Raw genomic sequence first — 23,089 nt, 5'->3', positions numbered from 1 at the left:
TAAAACAACGCAAAGAGCGGCTTTTGCAGGGGAGTTTTCAGCTCTCCAAGTCAACAAACCAATACCAAAGGACAGACCTTTGAGGAAATTCAGCCCGATCCTGAAGAACGATATTATCTGCATTGGAGTCCGGTTAATACACTCCCAACTTCCGGCCGCAGAAAGGAGTCCAGTAATCCTGCCCAAAGACAGCCATGTATCCTTACTGCTCAATCGCTATCATCATGAACAGGGAAAGCATCAGGGCCGTCACCTGACGGAAGGAGCAATAAGGACAGCGGGACTGTGGATCTTGGGAGGTAAAACACTGATCAATTCAGTACTTCATAAATGTGTAACCTGCAGGAAACTGCGAGGTAGATTAGAAGTTCAACGCATGGCGGACCTCCCACCTGAGCGCCTCGAAACCTGCCCTCCCTTTACATATGTGGGGCTTGACGTATTTGGCCTCTGGTCTATCACTACGAGACGCACCAGAGGAGGACAAGCAGAGAGCAAGCAATGGGCCATCATGTTTAGCTGCATGAGTTCAAGAGCGGTACACATCGAGGTAATTGAATCTTTGGATACATCCAGCTGCATTAACGCTCTCAGGCAGTTCTTTGCGATAAGAGGCCCTGAAAAACAGTTAAGGTCCGATTGTGGCACGAACTTTGTAGGAGCATCAAAGGGGATGGACAAAACGGTGCAAATGTACCTCAGTCAGCAGGGATGCAACTGGGAGTTCAACACACCACACGCCTCCCACATGGGCGGCGCATGGGAGCGGATGATTGGGATCGCTAGAAGAATTCTTGATTCAATGTTTCTGGAGCAATGCACCCGATTGACCCACGAGGTGCTGAGTACCCTAATGGCAGAGATCACAGCCATTTATAAATGCACGACCACTCCTACATGTGTCTTCTGACTCAGAGAACCCCTTCATACTCTCGCCATCAATGCTCCTTACACAGAAGGCAGGAGCTCCCCCTCCACCAGGAGACTTCTCAGACAAGGATTTGTACACAAAGCAATGGAGACAAGTCCAAGCTCTGGCAAATAGGTTCTGGTCTCGCTGGAGACAGTAATATCTACCTTTGTTGCAACACAGACAAAAGTGGACAGAACCCCGCAGGAATCTTCAAGTTGGAGACTTAGTCCTGCTCAGGGACAAGCAAATCGCCCGCAACAGCTGGCCAATGGCCAGAATCACTGCTACATTCCCTCGTGGGGATGGACATGTCAGGAAGGTCGAGCTGAAGACTACCGACCAAGGCGATGTGAAAATTTATCCAAGGCCAGTTACAGAAATCATTCCACTTCTACCTAATGACTGATTTAGAGACTAAGTTTTGTATTCTGTTCATTGTGACCTTACGAAGGTCAAGCGGGGAGTGTGTTGCCTTTATGGCAGTTATTTAGTTTATAATATTTTCGCTTAGTAATTCATTTGTTAGTATTTTCTAGTTAGAATTAGAATTGTTTAAAGTATATTCATTGCCTGTAAAATATATCGGCATGTGATGACGTCACATCCGGTTTTGCCACGTCTTGTGGGAAAGTACCGGTTTGGGATCACCGCGAGGGTGGGGGCTCGCACGAGGGAGACCAGAGCAAGAAACAGACCTGTGCAAGAAGTTGTTTGTAAGCATTAGAAATCACAGTGAGAGCAACGCTGTAAGTTAATAGATAATCGATATGTTGAATTAAAATGTTAACGCTGATCCCGTTAAAAGTAACGACGGCCAATGAGGTTTATGTTTTCGTTAGTTAAAGAGTTGCGGATAGTTTGTGTTGAAGTGTATTTAAAATGGTCCATGGCGTAGGTAGATTCTGACTGTATGCTGCACTTTAATGAAATGTAGGTGTAGTTTACTTTTACAAGTATTTACAATGTAAATGTGATATCAAGAAGGGAACAAATACTGTATCAATCTTGTATTGTTTTATCAATAGTTTGCACCATACGTTAATGTGAAGAGTGAACAGTAAATGGTTAATCTTACTGCGACCTTGTTTACATTGACTACGGTTTATCTCGGCGTTTCATTTGGCGTTTCATTACACCCGAGCGAGAACACAGCAAGTATATTCAAAATGCAGCTTGGTCAGAGAACACAGAAGGTAATGGTTGAGGGGTGTGATTCTGACTGGACACCTGTGAACAGAGGGGCCCACAAGGAATTCTACTCTTTGTGAAATGATTTGGATGAAAATGAAGAAGAGCTGATTTGTTGGTCTGCAGAGACACAGAAACTGCTGCAGTTATGGATCGTGAGGAAAGTTGCCAAAGGATTCAGCAGAACATAGAACGGCTGGAAATGTAGGCAGAGAAATGGGAGATAAGTCGGTGTACTCTGGGAAGTCAAATGTCAGAGGATTTCTTTGAAATTCCTCTCCCCATCAGAGTGGCTGGAATTACAGTTACGGCAGTGACATGCTCCACCTCAGGATGTGGGAGTCACTCAGTGTCCCCGATAACTTCACATGAGGGAAGAGCACCGAGGTGCAGCTCCTGACTGACCGTGTGAAGGAAATGAAGATGGAGATGGACAGACCGAGAGTTTCCAGGATGCTGAGACCAGAGATTCATGAGTTGGTCACAACCGACATCAGGCTGCAGATTGCTGGGTGACCACCATGACGGAAAGGGGAAGAGACACGCGGTGCAATGTCTCCCTGTGGCCGTGACACTCAGCAACAAGTAGACTCCTTAGGATACCCCTGGGATGACAAACCAGAGACAGCAGCCCGCCAGGTCGGTGGTACTGAGACCCCAGACCGATGCTCCGTGGGAGGAAACGTCAAGCAGAGCAGTGATGACAGCAGACTCACAGTACAGTGGATGTGCAGGAGATTCTGTGGCAGCCACAGAGATGACACGATGGTGTGTCGCCTCCTGGGTACTGGGGTCAGGTTCGTCTCAGATGTGCAGGATTTCCTAAAGATAAACTTCCCAGTCGAGTCAGTGGTAAGGAAACCAAATGTCGGCATTCATTTTGAGAGGACTACAATACAAAAGCAAGGATGTAAGCATTGGTCCGATCACACTTGTAGTATTGTGATCTGTTTTGGGCCCCTTATCTAAAAAGCTACATGCTCGCATCGGAGAGGGTCCAGAGGAAGTTCACAAAAAAGATCCTGGCAATAAAAGGGTTAATGCACGCGGATTGTTTGATGGCTCTGGTCCGGTTGTCTCTGGACTTTAGAAGAACGAGGGAATCTCATTGAAACAGATCAAATATTGAAAGGCCTAGAATGGAGTGGGGAGGGAGCTTCCGATAGTGGAGCCGTCTAGGAACACAGGGCACAGCCTCACAATACTAGGACATACTGTTAGAACAAAGATAAGGAGCAATTTCCGTAGTAAAGAGCAGTGAATCTGTGTAGCCTATGTCAGGATGTTGCTCATTGACTAGAGCTCAACGTTTAACACCATCATTCCCACAGTCCTGATCAATAAGCTACGGAACCTGTTCCCTCTGCAAATGGATCCTCGACTTCCCAACCGGGAAACCACAGTCTGTGCGGATTAGTGATAATTCACACAGATTGTGTGGAGATATGGAGATGGGCTTACCCCTATTGACATCGATGGATCTGGGGTTGAGAGGGTAAACAGCTTTAAATTCTTCGGCATCAACATACCCGAGGATCTCACGTGGTCTGTACGTACCTGCTGTATGGTGAAAAAAGCACAACAGCGCCTCGTTCACCTCCCAAATCCTAAGAACGTTCTACAGGGGCATAATTTGGAGCATCCCGACCGGCTGCATCACTGCCTGGTATGGGAACAGTACCTCCCTTAATTGCAGCACAGCCCAGCGCATCTATTGTTGTCAACTTCCCATGATTCAGGACATTGACAAAGACAGGTGTGAGAAAAGGGCCCGAGGGACCATCATGGACCCCAGTCACCCCAAGCACAATCTATTCCAGCAGCAACCATCCAGGAAACGGTACCACAGCACAAAAGACAGAACCAACAGGCTTCTGGACAGCTCCTTCCATCAGACTGATTAACTCACGCTGATTTGAGGGGACCTCTCTGTTACACTGGCTTTTCTATTTATTATCAATTATTATAAATCACTATGATTGCACATTGCATATTTAGATGGAGACATAACGTAGATTTTTACACCTCATGTATGTGAAGGATGACAGAAATAAAGTCAATTCAAATTCAACTATCTCCTCTCCTCTGAAGATCAACACTGCTCTGGTGCACCTCCAGGACGTGTGCTTAGCCAACTGCTCTACTCTCTCTAAACCCATGACAATGTGAAGAAATCTCACTCAAGTGCAATCTATAAATATGCCTCATACAACCATTGATAGTAGAATCTCAGACGGAGATGATTGGACATACAGGAGTGGGATATACCAGCTAGTTGAGTGGTGTCACAGCAACAACCTTGTGCTCAATGTCAGTAAGACAAAACAGCTGATTGAAGGAAGGGTAAGACGAGGGAACACGAACCAATCCTCATACAGGGATCAGAAGTGGACAGAGTGAACAATTTTAAGTTCCTGGGTGTCAATATCTCTGAGGATCTATTGATGCAGCTACAGTATAAAGAAGGCACGACAGCATGTATATTTCATCAGGAGCGTGAAGATATTTGGTTTGTCACTTTAAAACACCCAAAAACCGCTGAAGATGTATTGTAAATATAATTTATAATATTTCTGTTTTTGCACTATTTTAAATCCACTTAATATTCATATCCATATACATATATACAGTAATGTATTTATTCTTTCTATATTATCATGTCCTGCATTGAACTGCTGCTGCTAAATTAACAAATTTCCTGACTCCTGCCGGTGGTAATAAACCTGATTCTGCTCCTGACTCTGAATTCATCCCCACAGACGGATGTGACCAATTCATTGGGTACATTTAATGTGGAGGTTCTCGATTGTGTGTGTGGGGGGGGGGGGGGTGGGGGGATAAGAGTGTTTGAGAGGGTTAAGAGATCTGTCATGATCTCTTAGTCCTGGCAGAATGGGGCAGCAGACAGGATGGGCCAAATGGCCTACTTCTGCTGCTGCGTCTTCTGGTCCGATGGTGTCGGAGCAGCTGCAGGACATTTCAAAGGGAAGGCTGAGCAGCCGGACATCGTGGTGGACGGTGCGTGTTGGTAATAGCAGCGTAGGGATACGGAGGGTTGTGTCCTGTGCAGTCAGTTTAGAGAAATCAGACAGAAACTAAAAAGTAGTAAGCTCTGTATTACTCCCAGTGACACTTGTTAGTGGGGGGAGATATAGAGAGATTCCAGTGATGAACGTGTGGCTCAGGAGCTGGTGCAGGGGACAGAGTGCCAGTTTCATGGATCAATGGGACATCTTCTAGGGATGGGTAGGCAGAAACTGTTCACTCCCCAGGGTCTTTTAGAGAAGCAACAGTTTTCTCCGTCCTAAAACTGCACGAGATAGTTTTGATGTGACAGGGTGGAGTTTCCCTCCCGGGGCTGACTCCGGAAGTTCGTTTCACTACTCTGCACCCAGTGAACACGCTGACTCTCTGCAAGGGGAGAGAGCTGCATTCGGTCGGCTGAGAAGGGAAAACGAGCCGGGACTGAAACGAACAGGTTTCTGTGCAGATTTATATAGGTTTATTCGCGGAAGAAACAGGTCGAGACACTAACGGATGCAGGATATCAAAGGGACGGAAAGCACCCGCCGCTCAGCCCTTCCACAGACATTGTGAGTGGCTCTGAAAAGAGCCTTTGGGTAAATAGATTCAGCTTACGTCGCTTCACTTACTGGCAGCGCCGGTTTTCTTGGGCAACAGGACGGCCTGGATGTTGGGTAACACACCGCCCTGAGCGATAGTCACCCCTCCCAGCAGCTTGTTCAGCTCCTCGTCGTTGCGGACGGCCAGCTGCAGGTGTCGGGGGATGATGCGGGTCTTCTTATTGTCCCGGGCCGCGTTGCCGGCCAATTCGAGGATTTCGGCCGTCAGATACTCGAGCACAGCAGCCAGATAGACCGGGGCTCCGGCACCCACCCGCTCAGCATAGTTGCCCTTTCTTAGGAGTCTGTGAACCCGGCCGACCGGGAACTGTAGTCCAGCCCGAGACGAACGAGATTTGGCCTTGGACCGAGCTTTGCCAGCGCCGCCTTTTCCACGTCCAGACATTTTCACAGTCAGGATATTACTCCAGTGAGAATGAAGGAATGTTCACCCCGCCCCAACTCGCACTTTTTATTCCCTCTTTGAGAATGCAAACTGATGTTTGTGATTGGTGTGATCCTGCTTATTCTCATTGGTGAAGAGAAATGCCCCAATCGAAGAACTGCCTTAATCACCAATCAGCAGTCCGTAAAAGTAGAAGCGGGAAAAATAAACGTCTCCTCCCCAAAGTGCATTGAAATCTGGAAAAAAAAACCGCCAAAAAATAAATCTATTGTTCAAATTTAATTTCAAGTTAAGTAATTGCAGGTCAGTTTTAAGATTGGGTCTTCGCATTTCCCTCTGTTACTGAAACCGGACACATTTGATTTAAGTGTAGTTGATATTGGAGTGTCTGGGAACTCAATTCTCTAATTTCTTTCAACCCGTAATGGAACCGAATAAAACTGACCCTCAGCTTCTGCCTGCGGTCGGTCCCTGTGTGAACGTTATAAGGTTATGGAAAACGGCTGTTCTCAAACTTTGACCAGCGTCTAGTCTGCAATTTTATAAAGTTATTATATGAAAGAGCCATCACGAGGAAATCTGCAGATGCTGGAAATTCAAACACACACAAAATGCTGGTGGAACACAGCAGGCCAGGCAGCATCTATAAGCAGAAGGACTGTCAACACTTCTCCATATGAAAGAGTCATGGGGTCTTTCAGGCTCGAGTTGAAATGAGATTGAGTTACCCAGCTAAAACCAATAAACCCCGAACCCACAAATAAAACGGCAGCAATCCTCCGCTTGGCATGGATACCGAGTGGGCGGACTGATGGGGAAGGGGGGGGGGGGTGCGGGGGTAACAATTCCTTGTCAGTTCAGTGGGAGCTTATTCCAACCGTGATTTCGCTCTTGTAGAAGTCACCAGACAAAATATGTGTAATTTAATACCCAAATGCTAATACAACTCTTTCATTGAAATTGTGAGTGGCTCTTAAAAGAGCCGTTGTGTTTTCGATCATCTCACTGGACAGCTTTACTTGGAGCTGGTGTACTTGGTCACCGCCTTTGTCCCTTCGGACACGGCGTGCTTGGCCAGCTCCCCGGGCAGCAACAGGCGCACGGCGGTCTGGATCTCCCGGGAGCTGATGGTGGACCGCTTGTTGTAATGGGCCAGGCGGGAAGCCTCACCCGCGATGCGCTCGAAAATATCGTTCACGAATGAATTCATGATGCTCATGGCCCTGGAGGAGATGCCGGTGTCGGGGTGAACCTGCTTCATCACTTTGTAGATGTAGATGGCGTAACTCTCCTTCCTCGTCCTCTTGCGCTTCTTGCCAGACTTGCTCGCCGGTTTGGACAGAGCTTTCTTGGCGCCCTTCTTGGGAGCGGGTTTCGGTGCATCAGGCATTTCCTCGTCGGTTTCAAATACAATAATAAGCAGAAGTTGTCCGGAGCGCGGATTAAATAGGCAGCGCCCAAAGTGGAATGTTAATGAGGATGGGAATGCAGAGCATTTCCATTGGTTGTTTGGAGAAGGGAATCACCAATCGGAACGCTGGGGGATGGGAAGCGGCGCCAATGTGTGGCGGTTACCGCTGTCGTTTAATGCGGGAGGAAGTACAGAAGGGCAGAGACAGGCGGGGGTGCGGGCTGACATTGAAAAGTGAAACGCAAATTTCAAAAGCAGAATGAAAATTAAATCAGATGAAATGTTGTTAAATTAAACACTAAGATGTTCAGTTCATGACACAGGGCAGCAGCAGAGCGAAGGAGAGATTTGGACATTTCAATGTAAAGTTCAAATCGAGTTTATTTATGCACAGGTGAGAGGAACAACGAATTTGTAGCAGCATCACAGACACATTGCATCAGACACAACATTGACAAGAAACACTGGAATTAAATATTAATTATACCAAAATATTCAAATAGACAGAGAACTATCAGAACAAAATCAAAATAACAAAGAGATTATGCAGGCAGTGGGAGAATCACCCTCTTGTGCTTCTTCATCTCGTCACTCTCGATTCAGAGTCACGCAACGCTGCCACTTTGATCTGACCCATGCCTTCATTCACCAGGGCCAACACTTGCCTTTATTGGATCTTCCTCCTCCTGACACTAATCATCGTGTTTGTGGGGCTGTGTGTCCCCTTGGACCTCTGGATTAGGTTTGAGGGTAGGGCTGGTGGATGTATATGTGGGCCTGGGAGAGATAAGGCTGTAGATTGTGTATGGTGAGATATGTGGGGCTACGGTGGATGGGGTAGTGTAGTGGAGCCACACAGTGGCTGATGCCTTTTATTATCATGTTTCAACACCTCTTGGGTTAGGGAACTGGGTGTGCAAAGGGACATATCATCAAATAATACAACTTAGTGTCATTGGGTGTTTGTGATTTATACAGAACTGAAAACGTCCCTTTGGTACAACTCATCGACGCCGACCAAGTTGTCGAGCTGAACTCGTCCCATCTGCCTGCATTAGGCCCATGTCCCTCTCAAAATTTCCTATCCATGTTGAGTGCATGGAATGAGCTGACAGTGACCGTGGTGCAGGTGGAGACGATAGGGTCTTTTAAGAAACTCCTAGATGGATACATGGAGTTTAGGAAATTAGCGGGCTATGGATAATCCTAGTTTGTTCTAAGGTAAGGACATGTTTGGCACAACTTTGTGGGTCGAAGGGCCTGTATTGAGCTGTAGGTTTTCTATGTTTCTATGTTTTTAACTCCGTGGGGTCTGACCAAGGTCTTTACCTCACAGCTCTTGAACAAGTAAATAACACATATGAAATAACAATATAACAGAGTCCATAAATGAGTGTAGCTATCCCCTTTTGTTCAAGCCCCTGATGGTTGATCGGTAGTAAGTGTTCTTGAACCTGGTGGTGCGAATCCTGAGGTACCTGTACCTTCTACCTGATGGTAGCAGTGAGAAAAGAGCATTGTCTGGGTGGTGAGTATCTTTGATGATGGACACTGCTTTCCTACGGCTGTGTTTCATGTTGATGTGCTCAGTGGTTGTGAGTGATATACAGGGCCAAATCCACTACAGTTTGTAGGATTGGTGTTGGTGTTTGTTACCAGGCCGTAATGCAGCCAGTCACCACAAGTATATAGAAGTTTGGCAAAGTTTACAATGACATGCTGAATCTCCGAGCCGTGAGGAAGCAGAGACACAGTTAGGATTTCTTCACAATAGTTTTTATATAATCAGTCTGGGATAGGTTCTCAAAGAGTGACACACAGAAATTCAGTTACTGATCCTTTCCACCACTAATCGTCCTTTGATTACAGGTACATGGACCTCAGGTTTTCCCCTCCTGAAGCCACAATCAGTCCCTTGGTCTTATTGACATTGAGTTGTCATGATGGCACACAGCCAAGTTTTCGGTGTCCCTCCTGTATGCTGATCAATGCAGCCCTTTGGTACAGCCCACAACAGTGGTGTCATACGCAAACTTGTAAATGGTGTTGGCAGTGTACTTGGCCACACAGTCATACTGTAGGTGAAAAGTGAGTAGGTGGGGGAGGAGGGGCTAAGCTCACTTCCCGGTAGTGCTCCTGTGCTGATCGAGATTGTGGAGGAGATGTTTTTGCCAATCTGAACTGACTGGGGTCTGCACCTGGGGAAATCCAGGATCCAATTGCACACGGGGGTATTGAGGCCCAGTCTTGGAGTTTACTGATTAGATTTGAGGGTAGGACAGTGTTCAATGCTGAGATGTAATCAATAAAGGGCATCCTGATGTTTGCATCTTTCCTGTCCAGATGTTCCAGAGTTGTGTGAAGAGCCAGTGAGACACATCTGCTTTTGCTTCAGTTGGTGAATTGGAGAGGATCCAAGTCACCATTCGGACAAGAGCTGATATGCTTCAACACCAGCCTCTCAACACACTTCATCATCGTGGATGTAACAGCCACTGGGCAATAGTCATTTAAACAAGTTACCATGCTGCTGTTGGGCACCAATATGATTGAAGCTTTCTTCCAGCAGAAGGCTACCACACACTGCCAGATAGTGAGGCTGAAGATATCAAGGTCAAAGATATGAAGGCATTGAGCTCATCTGGAAGCAAATGTCTGCTGTCCCCTTTGTCACAGGATTTACCTTTGCAGGAGGTTCTGTCATTCAAACCCTGCCACAACTGTCAAGAATCCCTATTTTATTCCAGTCTAGTCTGGAATCTCCACCTTGCCCAAGAGGCTTTCTGGAGATCACACCTGCACCTCTTGTAACACTCCTGATCTCCAGACTTGAATGCCACTGATCTGGTGCTCAGCAGGTTCTGGATCTCAGTGCTTATCCAGAGCTTCTGATTTGGGAAATCCTGAGTGATTTTGTGGGGACACACACCTCCACAGATGTTTTAATGAACTCTGTAATGACCCTGGCCTTATCGATCAGATAGTTAGTTGAGTTGATGAACATGGCTCAGCCTGCTGACTCAAGGCAATCCTGTAACCGATCCTCTGCCTCTCATGACCAACACTTGGTTATCTGGATCTCTGGAGCCTTGTTCCTTAGGCTCTGTCTGTATCAGGTATCAGGAGTGCAGTCAAATGATCCGACATTACAACAATAAGCATTCCTTATCCTGGTGTAGCAGTGGCCTAGTGTGTTGGGACCTCTGACGTAAAAGGTTACTACTTCAGATTAATTTTCTTTCAGGTATTTACAGGAAAGTAAATACCATGGAATTGATGAAAAAATATAAACAGCAAAGACTGACAGACAGTGCAAAAGAAGACAAATAGTGGAAAAATAAAAAAATTCAGTTGTATAATACGTGAAAGTGACTCTGCAAGTTATGGAATCAGCTCAGAGAAGTTATTTACTCTGTTTCAAGAGCATGACCTGTGTAGGGTAATAACTCATTCTGAACCTGGTGCTGTGGGAACTGGGGCTCCTGGTCGTCCTTCCCGATGGCAGCTGTGCAGAGAGGGTATGAGGTGGATGAAGGATGTTGTTGATGATGGGTGCAGTTTGCTTGTGGAAGCACTTCCTGTAAATATACTGGATGATGGGGAGGGCTTTGCCTGTGATGGACTGGGATGTATCTAATATTTCTTGTAGACTTTTCCATTCCTGATCATTGTGTTTCCATATCAGGCTGTGATGCAACAACCAGTCAGGATGCTCTCCACTGTGCATCTATAGAAGTGTGTCAAAGTTTTCAATATCATGCTGATTATAGGCAAACTTCTAAGTAGTCACTGCTGTGCCTTCTTTATGATGGCACTTACTGCTAGTCCCAGGACAGATCCTCTGAAATGATAACGACAAGGAATTTAAAGTTACTGACTCTCACCAACTCGAATTCCCTGATGATAAGAGACACATAGACCTGCACTTCCCTTCTCCTGTAGTCAATGATTAACTCTTTGATTTTGTTGATGTTGAGTGAGTGATTATTGTTGAGGATCCATTCAACTAGATTTTCCATCTCCCTCCTGATGGCAAATTTGTCACCACCTTTGATTCATCCAACAACAGTGGTGTCATCTGCAAAGTTAAATGTGGCATTGGAGTTGTACTGAGCCACACAATCAGAGGTTTAGAGTGAGTAGAGTAGGGGCCAAGCACACAGCCTTGTGGTGCACCAGTGCTGATGGTAATTGTGGAGGAGATGCTGTTGAGTTTGAAAGCAAATTTCTTCACTGTGGAAGTGAAATAAGAATTACAACTGAGGAAGAATGTTACTTTAAAATAAGCAAAATGTAGGAATTGAAGTTATATACTATTTCTTATGAATGTGAAAATACAGGGTGAAAAATGCATTGTATTGTGACAAGTGTGTTTGATGCTATAGGGTTTCCAGGGATATGGTTGCAGGCAGATTGGGACTGGGAACTCAGTATTCCAGCATATGCAATGTTCCACACAAGTCTGCAAAAGTGAAATGAGGAGGGTGCCTTTGTTCATTGATAAGACTAATCAAACTGGCACAGGAAAAGGAATTTGTGGAGTGGCCAGAGTCTGCTTCCTGCAGCATAATGTTACAGAACTTACCCAGGAACTGGACATTTCAGACATGATGGTGTGGGATTAATAAGAGATCCTGTGGTCAAGGATACCTGAAGAAGTCAACAATACATGGGAGGATTCAAGATACAATTTGAGGGTGAACACCCATGTCCGCAGCCAATGTCCTCAACATAATTAAGGACAATTACATTAGATGTGAAGGTGGGGCTGCCTGGGGTTGACAGGGAAAATAAGAACATAACAGCTCAACAGATGAACAGTAGTGGATGTTTAAACCACTGGTTCATAACACTCAGCAGATATTGATCCCAATTAGACAGAGGGACTCAGGAGAATGATGGACCAATGGGGTCAAGGGAAACATTAAATCAAAGCCTAGAGCACAGATAGTGACAAGGCCTAGAGATAGACTAACAGACTGAGAATAATTCAGGAACCATTGGCAAGAACCTCAATAGCTAACAAATATGGAGACATGGGACACATTTCACTGATATATTGATTGACATTTCAAAACTGTGCAATAACTTACAACACTCAACATCATGAGAAAAATATCGAATGAGACTACAAGTTAACATCACCAGGTCACAATGACCTGCACTCGAGAGTTTAACAGGGAAGTGGCTGGAGAGAAAGTGCAGGTAGAGGTTGCTGTTTGCCAGAACACACTGTGTTCCAGGAAGGTCCCACTGGAGTGAAAAACCTCAACTGCTTCCATTGTTCAAGAAAGTTAGAAAACAACAGAAGGTAATTGTCGACCTGTTAATTTCACAAGTGTTAAGGGCAAGATGCTGGAGTCTGATGTATGAAGAAATTACAAGTCATTTAAAGAACTGAAATGTCATCAAACCGAGTGAACAATGTTCAGATTTGCAGCGACACACTGCATGAAAATGGAACTTTCAGTCCATCTGGTCCAGGCTGAGGAATGCTCTCTTCCAGGAGGCACCCATATCCGATTGAACAAATTGGTTCAGATCACTGCTCCACGATGTTTACTCTGCCCTGCGCTGAACTTTGGGATCTCTGTCTGTTTGCATGTTTTTTTCTCTCTGCACGTTGAGTGTTTGACGGTCCTCTTTTTTTTTTGTTTTGTTCCTTTTATGTTCCTTTGTTTCATGGCTGCCTGTTAGGAGAGGAATCTCAAGGTTGTATAATGTCAGCATAATTTTAGTTATAAATGTGCTTTAAACTTTTGAACATTGACCACTGACTGGGAATTCCACGGAGCACAATATTCGATGCGGCAGAATTTGTTAGCCATGTCTAAAAGGGGTTCTTTAAGCAGTATGTGTGTGGTCCAACTAGTTGGGAGGTCTGTCCTGTTCTGAGAAGTGAGCCAGGTTGACTGACTTTTCAGTGGCTGAGTCAGCTGAAGTTGCAACAAGGCTAGGGTACAGCTACTGCTCAGGCATGGATAGTTTACAGGTAGTGTGCAGTCAACCTGGGCAAGAAAGGGCTTCGAAGAGCAGAGCTTCCCTTTGCACAGCAGGGGATGGACCCATTTCACATTCCAAGACAAGATAATGATTCAGGTGACAGATTGCCATGTAACAGTTGCTTTACTAATTCTGGATTATTATTGGCATTTAATGTGCAGATTGTTTTGGCTATTTATACTGTATTATCGTAGTTTCAATGTGGATTAAACAGACAAATAAGGAATTTGAACATAAATAAGTTCCATTTCAAACATGAGAAAATGAGCAGATGCTGGAAATCCAAAGCAACACACACAAAATGATGGAGGAACTCAGCAGGCCGGGCAGCATCTATGATAAAGAGTAAAGATTCAATGTGCGTTTGAGCAGAGACCCTTAATCATGATTTGAAAAAAGAAGAGAAGTCCAATTACGAAGGTGGGGGAGGGAAGGAAGAAGTGAAAATGGTAGGTGATGTGTGAAACTGGGAGAGGGGAGGGGCTAAGGAAGGAGCTGGGAAATAGATTGGTGATAGAGATGAAGCGCTAGAGGAAGCAGAGAAGAGAAGATCTTGGAAGAAAGGGAAGAAGGAGGGGATGGACAGGTAAGGAGATTAAGTAGGAGAAGGAAAAGGAATGTGGAATGGTCAAGGAGAGCAGGGGGCAATTAGTGGAAGTGCAAGAAATTGATCTTCATGCCATCAGGTTGGAGGCTACCCTTTTGGAATATAAGGCGTTGCTCCTCCAACCTGTTTGTGGACTCATTGTGGCAGTAGAGGTGGTGATGGACTGACATATTGGAAAGGGAACAGGAAGTGGAATTGAAATAATAGCCACGGGGAGATGCCACTTTTCCTGGCAGACGGAGCGAAGATGCTTGACGAAGTGTTCTCCAATCTACATCAGGTTGCTCTGATATACAGGAGGCCACACCGGGACCACTGGATACAGTTGACATCCCCATCAGAATTGCAGGTGAATTTTTGCCTCACCTGGAAGGACTGTTTAGGGCCCTGAATGGTAGTGAGGGAGGAGGGGTAGGGGTGGGTATGACACTTTGCAAGTGTAAGTACCAGGAGGGGGATCAGTCGGGAGGGATGAGTGGGCAAGGGAGTCACATAGGGAGCAATCGCTGCGGGAAGTGGAGAGTGGGGGTGGGCGAGGAGATTACCATTTGGTCATTACCAGTCTCTGAATAAACAACTCTGTAAAAAGTGATATTTCTTTGTTGAAACTTGAGAACAGATTGGTTCAGAGGCCATGTTTTTCTCCTTGTGCACAGGTAACTAAGGTTTGATTGAAGAACGAGTGCGAGTTTTCAGATTCCAGCTACTGGGTGATGGTGGAAACATGGAGTTTCCTCTGAGAAACTGAACCCTTGGCTTTGTTTTACAGGAGAAAGGAATTCAGCCCCTGTAGCCAATCGGTCCTCAAACAGAATTCCTCCTGTGTGGAGTAGTCCATCACCTTTGTCCACTGTCGGAAGGCTGCAACAGTAAAGAAGGAGCATTAGGTGGGTTTGAATCAGCTGAGGGAATAGAGGGAAACTGTGGCTGCCTCGGGCTGGGCTAGGTCCCATGAACCGATGGGAAAAGAGGATGCCTCATGCTGGATTGAATCCCATTGGTCATCATGCATATGCCTTGGGGTGGATTTGACCCCAAGATGCACGAAAGAAAGGGAATTCTGAAGTATGAGTGAGTACCTTGATTGTGTGTCTGAATGGTCACGTGAGAGTCCCTTACTGGACATCTAAGACGACTCGGTGGCTTGTTTATTCGTACATTGTGGAGCAGAAAGAATTAAGTATGTTGAGAAGGGGGTGGAATGGAAGAAGGGAGTGCTTGCAGAAGTACAGATAAAGGAGAGAGGAAACTTTCAGGTGCCCTGTGGTGTTCACCTGCAGAGAAATGCAAAAATAATTGGTTGCTCCTCACAGTAAGAGCAGAGAAGATGAAAAAAAAGTTAGAGGAATAAAGTCAGAAAGAAGAGGAAAATGTAATCGAGTCTATCTCAATGCTTAAGAGACTACTAGACAGGTATATGGATAAATTTAAGATGGGGGGAGGTTTTATGGGAGGCAGGGTCTGAGGGTCGGCACAACATTGTGGGCTGAAAGGCCTGTAATGTGCTGTACTATTCCATGTTTAACAAGACACAACTCTTACTAATGTCTGAGTAGGAAGTAGTAGGAACCTGTTTTACCCCTGCCCCCCACAGGTACAGTTACAACAAAGCCCACCCCAGTAGTGTCTCCTGTGATCTTGATGAGGCTGGTGTAAATCTCTCAAAAGCTCGATGGGAGGATGAGCAATATGGAGACTTTTATGCACTTTGAACTAAAATGTCATGTTATACTGAAATGTTTCCTTCACACTCCAGAGTGACATATGATACACCGCATTGCACAAAAAGCAGCTGGGCACCATAATAAATTTGTAAAGTAGATAAACAAAGTATTTCAGAAAAAACACAGATTTACTCGATTGTAATGAATGTTATTGCAAATGATGATTAAGTGAGTCCAGGTTAAAGGAAATGTAGATTGTTACTTGTGTTAGATGAAAAGAGGTAAGTAAAATTCTGAGTGGTTTACAATAATTTCAGATGAAATCAAATGTTTCAAGCTGTTAAGGGAGTGGATAATATTTGTGTGAGGACTGGAGACTCCCTGGACTGCTCTACCATTGTCTCATTAATATTGACCGTTGTATAAAAATATTGTGACAGCTGCCCTGTATGATTTGAATGTTATTTTAACTTGTATTCTGTTTTATATTTAATAAAGATGATTGTGACCACATTGTTGCTCATCATTACTATATTAAAGCTGTTTACAATTTCATTCTAAATTTTGTTTGAACGTTACCTGCTTTAAATGCATTTGACTTGTCACCCACTTGTGACTGGTATTTATTTTGTTCTGAACATTGTATAGTGTTATTTAGAGGGGGAAAAAACAGCTATTCTAATTTATGGATTTTGCAGTTCTTTGATTCACTTCAGGAAACATGGGGAGAAGGCGGAGGACAGTTACTGGCAGTCTCGCCACTGAGTTCAAAGATGCCCTCAGCGCCAAAGCAACTTTGATAACAGTCAGTTTCACCCTCAGCCGCCACAAACACCATAGACCAAGTTTACTTTAAATAATCCTTTCCCAAACTGTACTGTAGAATTTGTACAATTGTAATTCTGCCCGCTGTAAAATGCCTCCTGATGTAAGCCGGTGTCTCAGTTTTTGGCCTTGATGGCTTTTTCGCCTGATATGATGCTGGAAACAATGTTAGTGGATACGTGGTTTGTGCACCTCATGTCAAAGATGAGGCGGCACAGCTCCTGTTCCACTCAAAGAACATGACCCTTACTTATGAACGCATGTTGGTACTAAACGCTCGAGTTTTTGAGTGTGTTTTACGGGGCCCATACATACGGAAGGTGGGTTAACAGTGAAGTCTGAACCCCTCAATTGTACTGAGTGATTCTGTTATAATGAACTCCCCCCCACCGCCCCCGCCCCCGATTAGCTTCATTCCTTGCTGGGATGCTCTACTGTCCCGGGCTCACAGCAGTCCGAACTATATTCCACCTTGCCAATGCCGAATGAACTGATTCAGCTTAAACACAAATTCTTTGTTACTTTAAATTTGTCTTAATTCAAAATTCCCCTTGAATGATGCAGTAAAATTTGTAACTCCCCGTCGGGGAATTGAACCCCGGTCTCCCGCGTGACAGGCGGGGATACTAACCACTATACTAACGAGGAATTCATACCCTCATTTTATGCACGTGTCAGAACACACCACGGTGAACAGAATCATCTTGATGTTTGGTCGCTGCGATACTGGAGCCTTTCACACGTGTCCTTCCCACAGCAGAGTCTCACTTTTCTCCAGCCATTCAGTCACCTATTATCTTCTAGGATTACCAAACCAGGTGCTCTCATTCCAGCCCAACTCCGTCTTCCAATCAACATTTTCATCACCGTTATACATTTATGTTTCTGCTTTCGTAATGCCACAGGCGGGACACGAAATGTACCTCATCCAATTTTTAAGCCATCACTCCCACTTCAATCAACTTCACTCAAACACGGCTTCTGTATCTCCGCTCTTTCGGACGATCGCCACCTCAACTGGACATCACACGAACTGCACCACACTGAAGAATCCGACCGACAACATTCACAATCACCTCCAGCCACACTGATGCACATCCAGCGTCCCACTGCTCCTACCCTCAAAACTCGACTACCAATTCCAAAAGTCATGTCAATCCATGGGTCACTCGAAAATTATTATGGGCTGGCCAGGCCAGTCCATCAACGATGGAATTGCTCTCCCTCACATTTTCCCCGGTCAACCGATCACTGCAGCTTCCTGCTCTCACTCTAACCCAGCTTCCCACAATGTCCTTGTAATATTTCCCTTCACTCTTTCAAACTTATTTGCATTCCTGTGAGTTGGCAAACAAAACTGCACACAATACTTCAAATTATGCCTCACCACTGACTTATTCAACTTCAAAAAACTCCCCATCTCCTGCACTCCATACTTTGATATGCCAAAAGCTTTCTTTATGACACTATCTACCTTGACACCTCTTTCAACTATTATGGACATGTAATCCCATTTCCCTTTGTTCTAGCATGCTCCCTACTTCCCCACTGTTCACTGTACCCCACGGGAGTGTAAGAACTCACGCTTCTCAGCATTAAGTTCCATCTGCCATTTTCAGCCCATTCTACCAGCTGGTCCAGATCCCAGTGCAAGCTATGATAGCGTTCCTCGCTGTCCACAGCAGCCCTAATCTTGATATGAGCCGTATATTTGTGATCCAGTTCACCACGTTATCACACAGATCATTGATATAGATGACAGACAACAATAGACCCAGCACCAATCCCTGAAACATCTTATCCAGCCCATTATGCAGGACCTTGACAAATACCTTGCTGAAATTCATGTAGACAACATCCACTTCCTTCCCTTTGTGAACTTTTCTGATAACTTCCTTGAAAACTCTGTAAAATTAGTTGGCATTAACTACCACGCTCAAAGCCATGATGAATATCCTTAATCAGTTCATGTTTATCCAAATACTTGTAAATCCAGTCCCTCTAAACACATTCCATTTACTTTGCAATTAATGATGTCAGGCTTAAGGGACTATCATTTCCAAGTTTAATCTTTGAGCCGTCCTTAAAGAGCGGAACAACATTGCTACCCTCCAGTCCTCTGGTAGCATATTTGTTGCAAAGCATGATTTAAATATCTCTGGTAGAGTTCTGGCACTCCCTGCACTTCCCTCCTGCAGAGTCCGAGGGAACATCCTGGGGATTTATCTATCCTAATTTATCTGAAGAGTGCAAACATCTCCTCCTCGGTAATCTGTATAGGGTCGATGAAATAGATGCTGCTTTGTCTCGCTTCTATAGACACTGTGTCCATCTCCTGACTGTGCAAAATACAGGGCGTAGCTGGATGATGCAGCGTGGATAACTTCACTCAGTTCAACCCCGAGCAACCTCTGCACTCACTAGAAATTACTCTTTAACTCAGTATTATTTGTTTGTTGTAAAATAAAAATTGTGCTTGAAATGGGGAGAGGAATAGATGCTGGAAGTGAAAGAGAAACAGACAACCGTAAGATACAAAATAGATGAGAGAGAGAGAGAGAGAGAGAGAGAGAGAGAGAGAGAGAGAGAGAGAGAGAGAGAGAGAAAGAGAGTTGCAGATAGACCATCCAGCTGGACTTTGGTCTACAAAAGGAAACCAGTGCGGTCACTTTCAATTCCCACCATTCAATACTTCACCTGTGGGCCCTGGTGTCCAAGATCTTCAATATCAGGGCGCAGTAGTTCATAAGCCAGTTTCTCTTGCTGACTTTTGTCTCTACCTGATTCTATGAAATTCTTTTAAGTTCAAACTGAGACTAAGGAACGCTAGGAATGTTCAGGAGGCTACACCGAATGCCTGGAGAGATAAAGTTATCAGTTGAAAAACCATCCTCTGAATGGCCCAAAACGATGCTGTTTTTTCAGTGTTATTGAATATAATATGAGGTCCTGAGATCAGATGCGATTCACAGCCGTACGATTGTGGGTAGGAATTGCTATTGAAGCAATTCTGTTAAACTTGAAAGCAACCTTGATTAACGTTGTTACGTACCCTGTAACTAGGTCACTTACCAGCGAAGATAGAGAGGTCCGTTGAAGTCTGATGGTAATATTTTTTTAAGTCTTTATTTATAAAGGGGCACAAAAATAAGATTAATACAAACATTCAGATAATATACGTCGTCACTACTCAATCTAAAAGCATGGGTCTAATAATAACCATCAATAAGAAACAGCTCGATCGTTTGTCTAGGGGATAATATTTTGTCCGATGGAAATATAAAAGTCACTCAGTTCCTGCAGGCTTCAGCTTTTGGGGACCGCTGGGTTTTCACTTGTTGGAGTGAGAGAGAGAGAGAGAGAGCTTTTGTGAGAAAAGAAACTTGCCCGGCTCTTTTATGAAGCAAATTCATTGAATCAGGAAAGTTGGTTCCCCGTTGTTAGTTCAAGAACATCGGTTCTGTGGTACCTGCCACTGGCTCCCAAGCAAAGGGGAACCGAACGCACATGGCTTCCTTCAAAATACTTCCCGCTACTACGGGATCATTAGCGTTTCTTCTGGTGCGTCTGAAGGGGTTGTTCCCCAGACCCTCTTTTATACTTCCTCACGGGGTCTCAGATGTCAATCAGGTTGGGATGATCCAATCTCTCTCTCAACCAGCCCACTTTGCCCGAGGGCTTGCACGTAGCATAGTCCCCAATCCACAAGTGCGGTCTCCAGGAGACAATGGTCAATGTCACGTTATTTTGCATTCGGTGGGCAACGAGGCATCCGGCACGTCTCTCTCCCATTTCCTGGGTCTACTGACCCCACCCCCCCAACTAGTGCTCTTGCGATTCTCACAAAGGAGGGGGCTGCGGGCATAACAACGTAATGTAGCATTTGCAAACCTGCCAGTGAACATGGAATTTCCTATTTCAGTAGAATCGGGCTGATTTCGTCCTGGACTTATATTGGGAAGGAAAGTGAGCGAGTCCTGGACTTATATTGGGAAGGAAAGCGAGGGAGTCCTGGTGAGTACGTCCTTTTACACACTGTGGTGGTAGTGCGTGGGGTTTGGGGTTGTGTGACAGGTCAAGGTGTTTTGGGTTGTGTGGAAGAAAACGAACGTGAAAACCGCAACTGACAGTGCGGAAGATGCACGTCACTCAGCAGACAAGAGTACCTGAATTAACGACTCCATACGCAACATTAACTTTACACAGATGCCGCCTGAACTATTCAGCATTTTCTCTGTTTCTCAGAGTATTGGGTTCATCTGTGGGTTCCATACATCAGTAAAGACATTAATTCTAAGGTGTGATATATTAGTGATCCGATACATTGTTGAAATGGGGTTTGTTTTGTCACCCTGGTTTGGATATGGCCAAAGTGCAATGTGAGAGACACTGAAGTGGGTTGATAGTTCACAAATCTTCCATGTGAACAGTGTTCAAATGAAAGTAAATCAATAAATGCTGGGCAAAAACAGGACTAGTAACCAAAACTCTCAAACAGGTAACGGGCTCAAAAGAACATCAAATTATTGAACGAATAGCGCGAGTCTTCAAAGTCAGTTGACTCCAAAGTCCAGGTTCTCAGACAAGGCTGATGCAAAACAAAATCGAACCGTTGCTGTGCTCTGACCAAGTCTCAAGAAGTGAGTCTACATCAGTGTTTGGTAAGTGGATGGAGAAGATACTGAGAGGCAGGATTTATGAAGGCATCATATGATTAGGAATATTCAGCATGGCTTTGTGAAAGGCAGGTCGTGCCTTACGAGCCTGGTTGAATTTTTTGAGGATGTGACTGCACACAGTGATGAAGGCAGAGCCGTAGATGTAGAGTATATGGAATTCAGCAAGGCATTCGATAAGGAACACAATGCAAGGCACATTGAGAAAGTAAGGACGCATGGGATCCAAGGGGATGTTGCTTTGTGGATCCAGAACTGGCTTGCCCACAGAAGGCAAAGAGTGGTTATAGATTTGGTATATTCTACATGGAGACTGGTGAACAGTGGTGTGCCCCAGAGATCTGTACTGGGACCCCTACTCTTTGTGATTTTTATAAATGACCTGGATGAGGAAGTGGAGGGATGGGTTAGCGAATCTGCTGATAACATAAAAGGTTGGGGGTGTTGTGGATAGTGTGAAGTGCTGTCAGAGGTAACAGCGGGACATTGATAGGATGCAAATCTGGGCTGAGAAGTGGCAGGAAGTTATGATGTGGTTCATTTTGGTAGTTCAAATATGATGGTAGAATGTAGCATTAATGATAAGACTCTTGGCAGTGTGGAGGATCAGAGGTCTGAATCCATAGGACACTCAAAGATGCTAAGCAGTCTGACATTGTGGTTAAGAAGGCATACGGTGCCTTGATATTCATTAATCGTAGGATTGAGCTTTGGAGCTGAGAGGTATTGTTGCAGCTATATAAGATCCTGGACAGATCCCACTTGGAATATTGTGCTCAATTCTGGTCGCCTCACTACAGGAAGGATTTGGAAACCATAGAAAAAGCTATGTACATGGAAGTACATGGAGCTTAGAGGGCTATGGGTAAGCCTAGTAACTTCTAAGGTAGGGACATGTTCAGCACAACTTCGTGGGCCGAAGGGTCTGTATTGTGCTGGAGGTTTTCTACGTTTCTATTAACTTAATTTGGATTAAACTGTTGACTTTGACTTATTTTTCCATAACGTTCTGTTTTCATGAAGAGGTCCAGTGATCCAGATACAACGTTATTTCACCCCAAATTATAAAAGATTATATACACAAGATTATACAAACTACAAACATTAACTATTTATAAGACCGAAAAGTCAAATTAAAATGAGAATATTACTGTCTATAACACACTCAATTCCTGTGGGTGGGGGGTGGGGTCACTGTTCCCGGAAATGCCCCTCTGTACCCACTCTGTTGTAATGCCCGCAGTTTCTTAGTGGTACCACTGATTGACAGGTCTCTCTGCCCCGCCTTCCGTCACGTGACACCGTGTTGTGATGATACCGTGTGGCGATTATGACGAGCTGAGACGCCACAGAGGTCCCATCGTCACCGACGTCGTTTCCATGGGAACGATCCGGGATGGTGGGCACGGGGTTGTAGTAAAGTGGAGTTGGTCTCTACTTTGGGTTTCGGCTCCACTGTGGGAATCGGCCTCTCCTCTTCCTGCCCACGGAACAGTGAGTGCCTGTCAGCGCCTCACCGCACCGGCTCTCTGCCTCAGGTACAATATTTAAACCATATTTGCACAGTTACATGGATAGGAAAGGTTGAGAGGGACACGGGCCTAATGCAGGTGGATGGGACGAGTTCAGGTCGACAACTTGGTCGGCGTGGATGAGTTTTACCGAAGGGACGGTTTCAGTTCTGTATAAATCACTGACTCTATTCTGGGCGGTTCAACCAGGGCAGGATGTACACAGTGAATGTCAGGTTCCTGGGAAGTTTTAATGAACAGA

General features: G+C 45.0%; 2 protein-coding genes and 1 non-coding gene across 3 annotated transcripts; all 3 read right to left on the bottom strand.

Annotated features, from left to right (window-relative positions):
- Window positions 1–5,666: 5,666 nt before the first annotated feature.
- LOC132383782 (late histone H2A.L3-like) lies at window positions 5,667–6,130 on the bottom strand. The gene has a single exon (XM_059954987.1). It carries the CDS (start codon window positions 6,128–6,130, stop codon window positions 5,747–5,749), a length of 384 nt encoding a protein of 127 aa, XP_059810970.1. The 3' UTR covers window positions 5,667–5,746.
- Window positions 6,131–7,145: 1,015 nt separating this feature from the next.
- On the bottom strand, window positions 7,146–7,521 carry LOC132383805 (histone H2B 1/2-like). The gene has a single exon (XM_059955012.1). The coding sequence runs from the start codon at window positions 7,518–7,520 to the stop codon at window positions 7,146–7,148; it is 375 nt and encodes a 124-aa protein (XP_059810995.1). The 5' UTR covers window position 7,521.
- Window positions 7,522–17,216: 9,695 nt separating this feature from the next.
- Window positions 17,217–17,288, bottom strand: trnad-guc (transfer RNA aspartic acid (anticodon GUC)). Its single transcript has one exon. It is a non-coding gene; the product is annotated as a tRNA-Asp (tRNA).
- Between the last annotated feature and the right edge of the window lie 5,801 nt (window positions 17,289–23,089).

This window comes from Hypanus sabinus, chromosome 31 (genome assembly GCF_030144855.1).
Source record: "Hypanus sabinus isolate sHypSab1 chromosome 31, sHypSab1.hap1, whole genome shotgun sequence".
Lineage (NCBI taxonomy): Eukaryota > Metazoa > Chordata > Chondrichthyes > Myliobatiformes > Dasyatidae > Hypanus > Hypanus sabinus.
The sequence above is the reverse complement of the archived record's forward strand: the minus strand, read 5'-3'. Positions and strand labels throughout refer to the sequence as shown.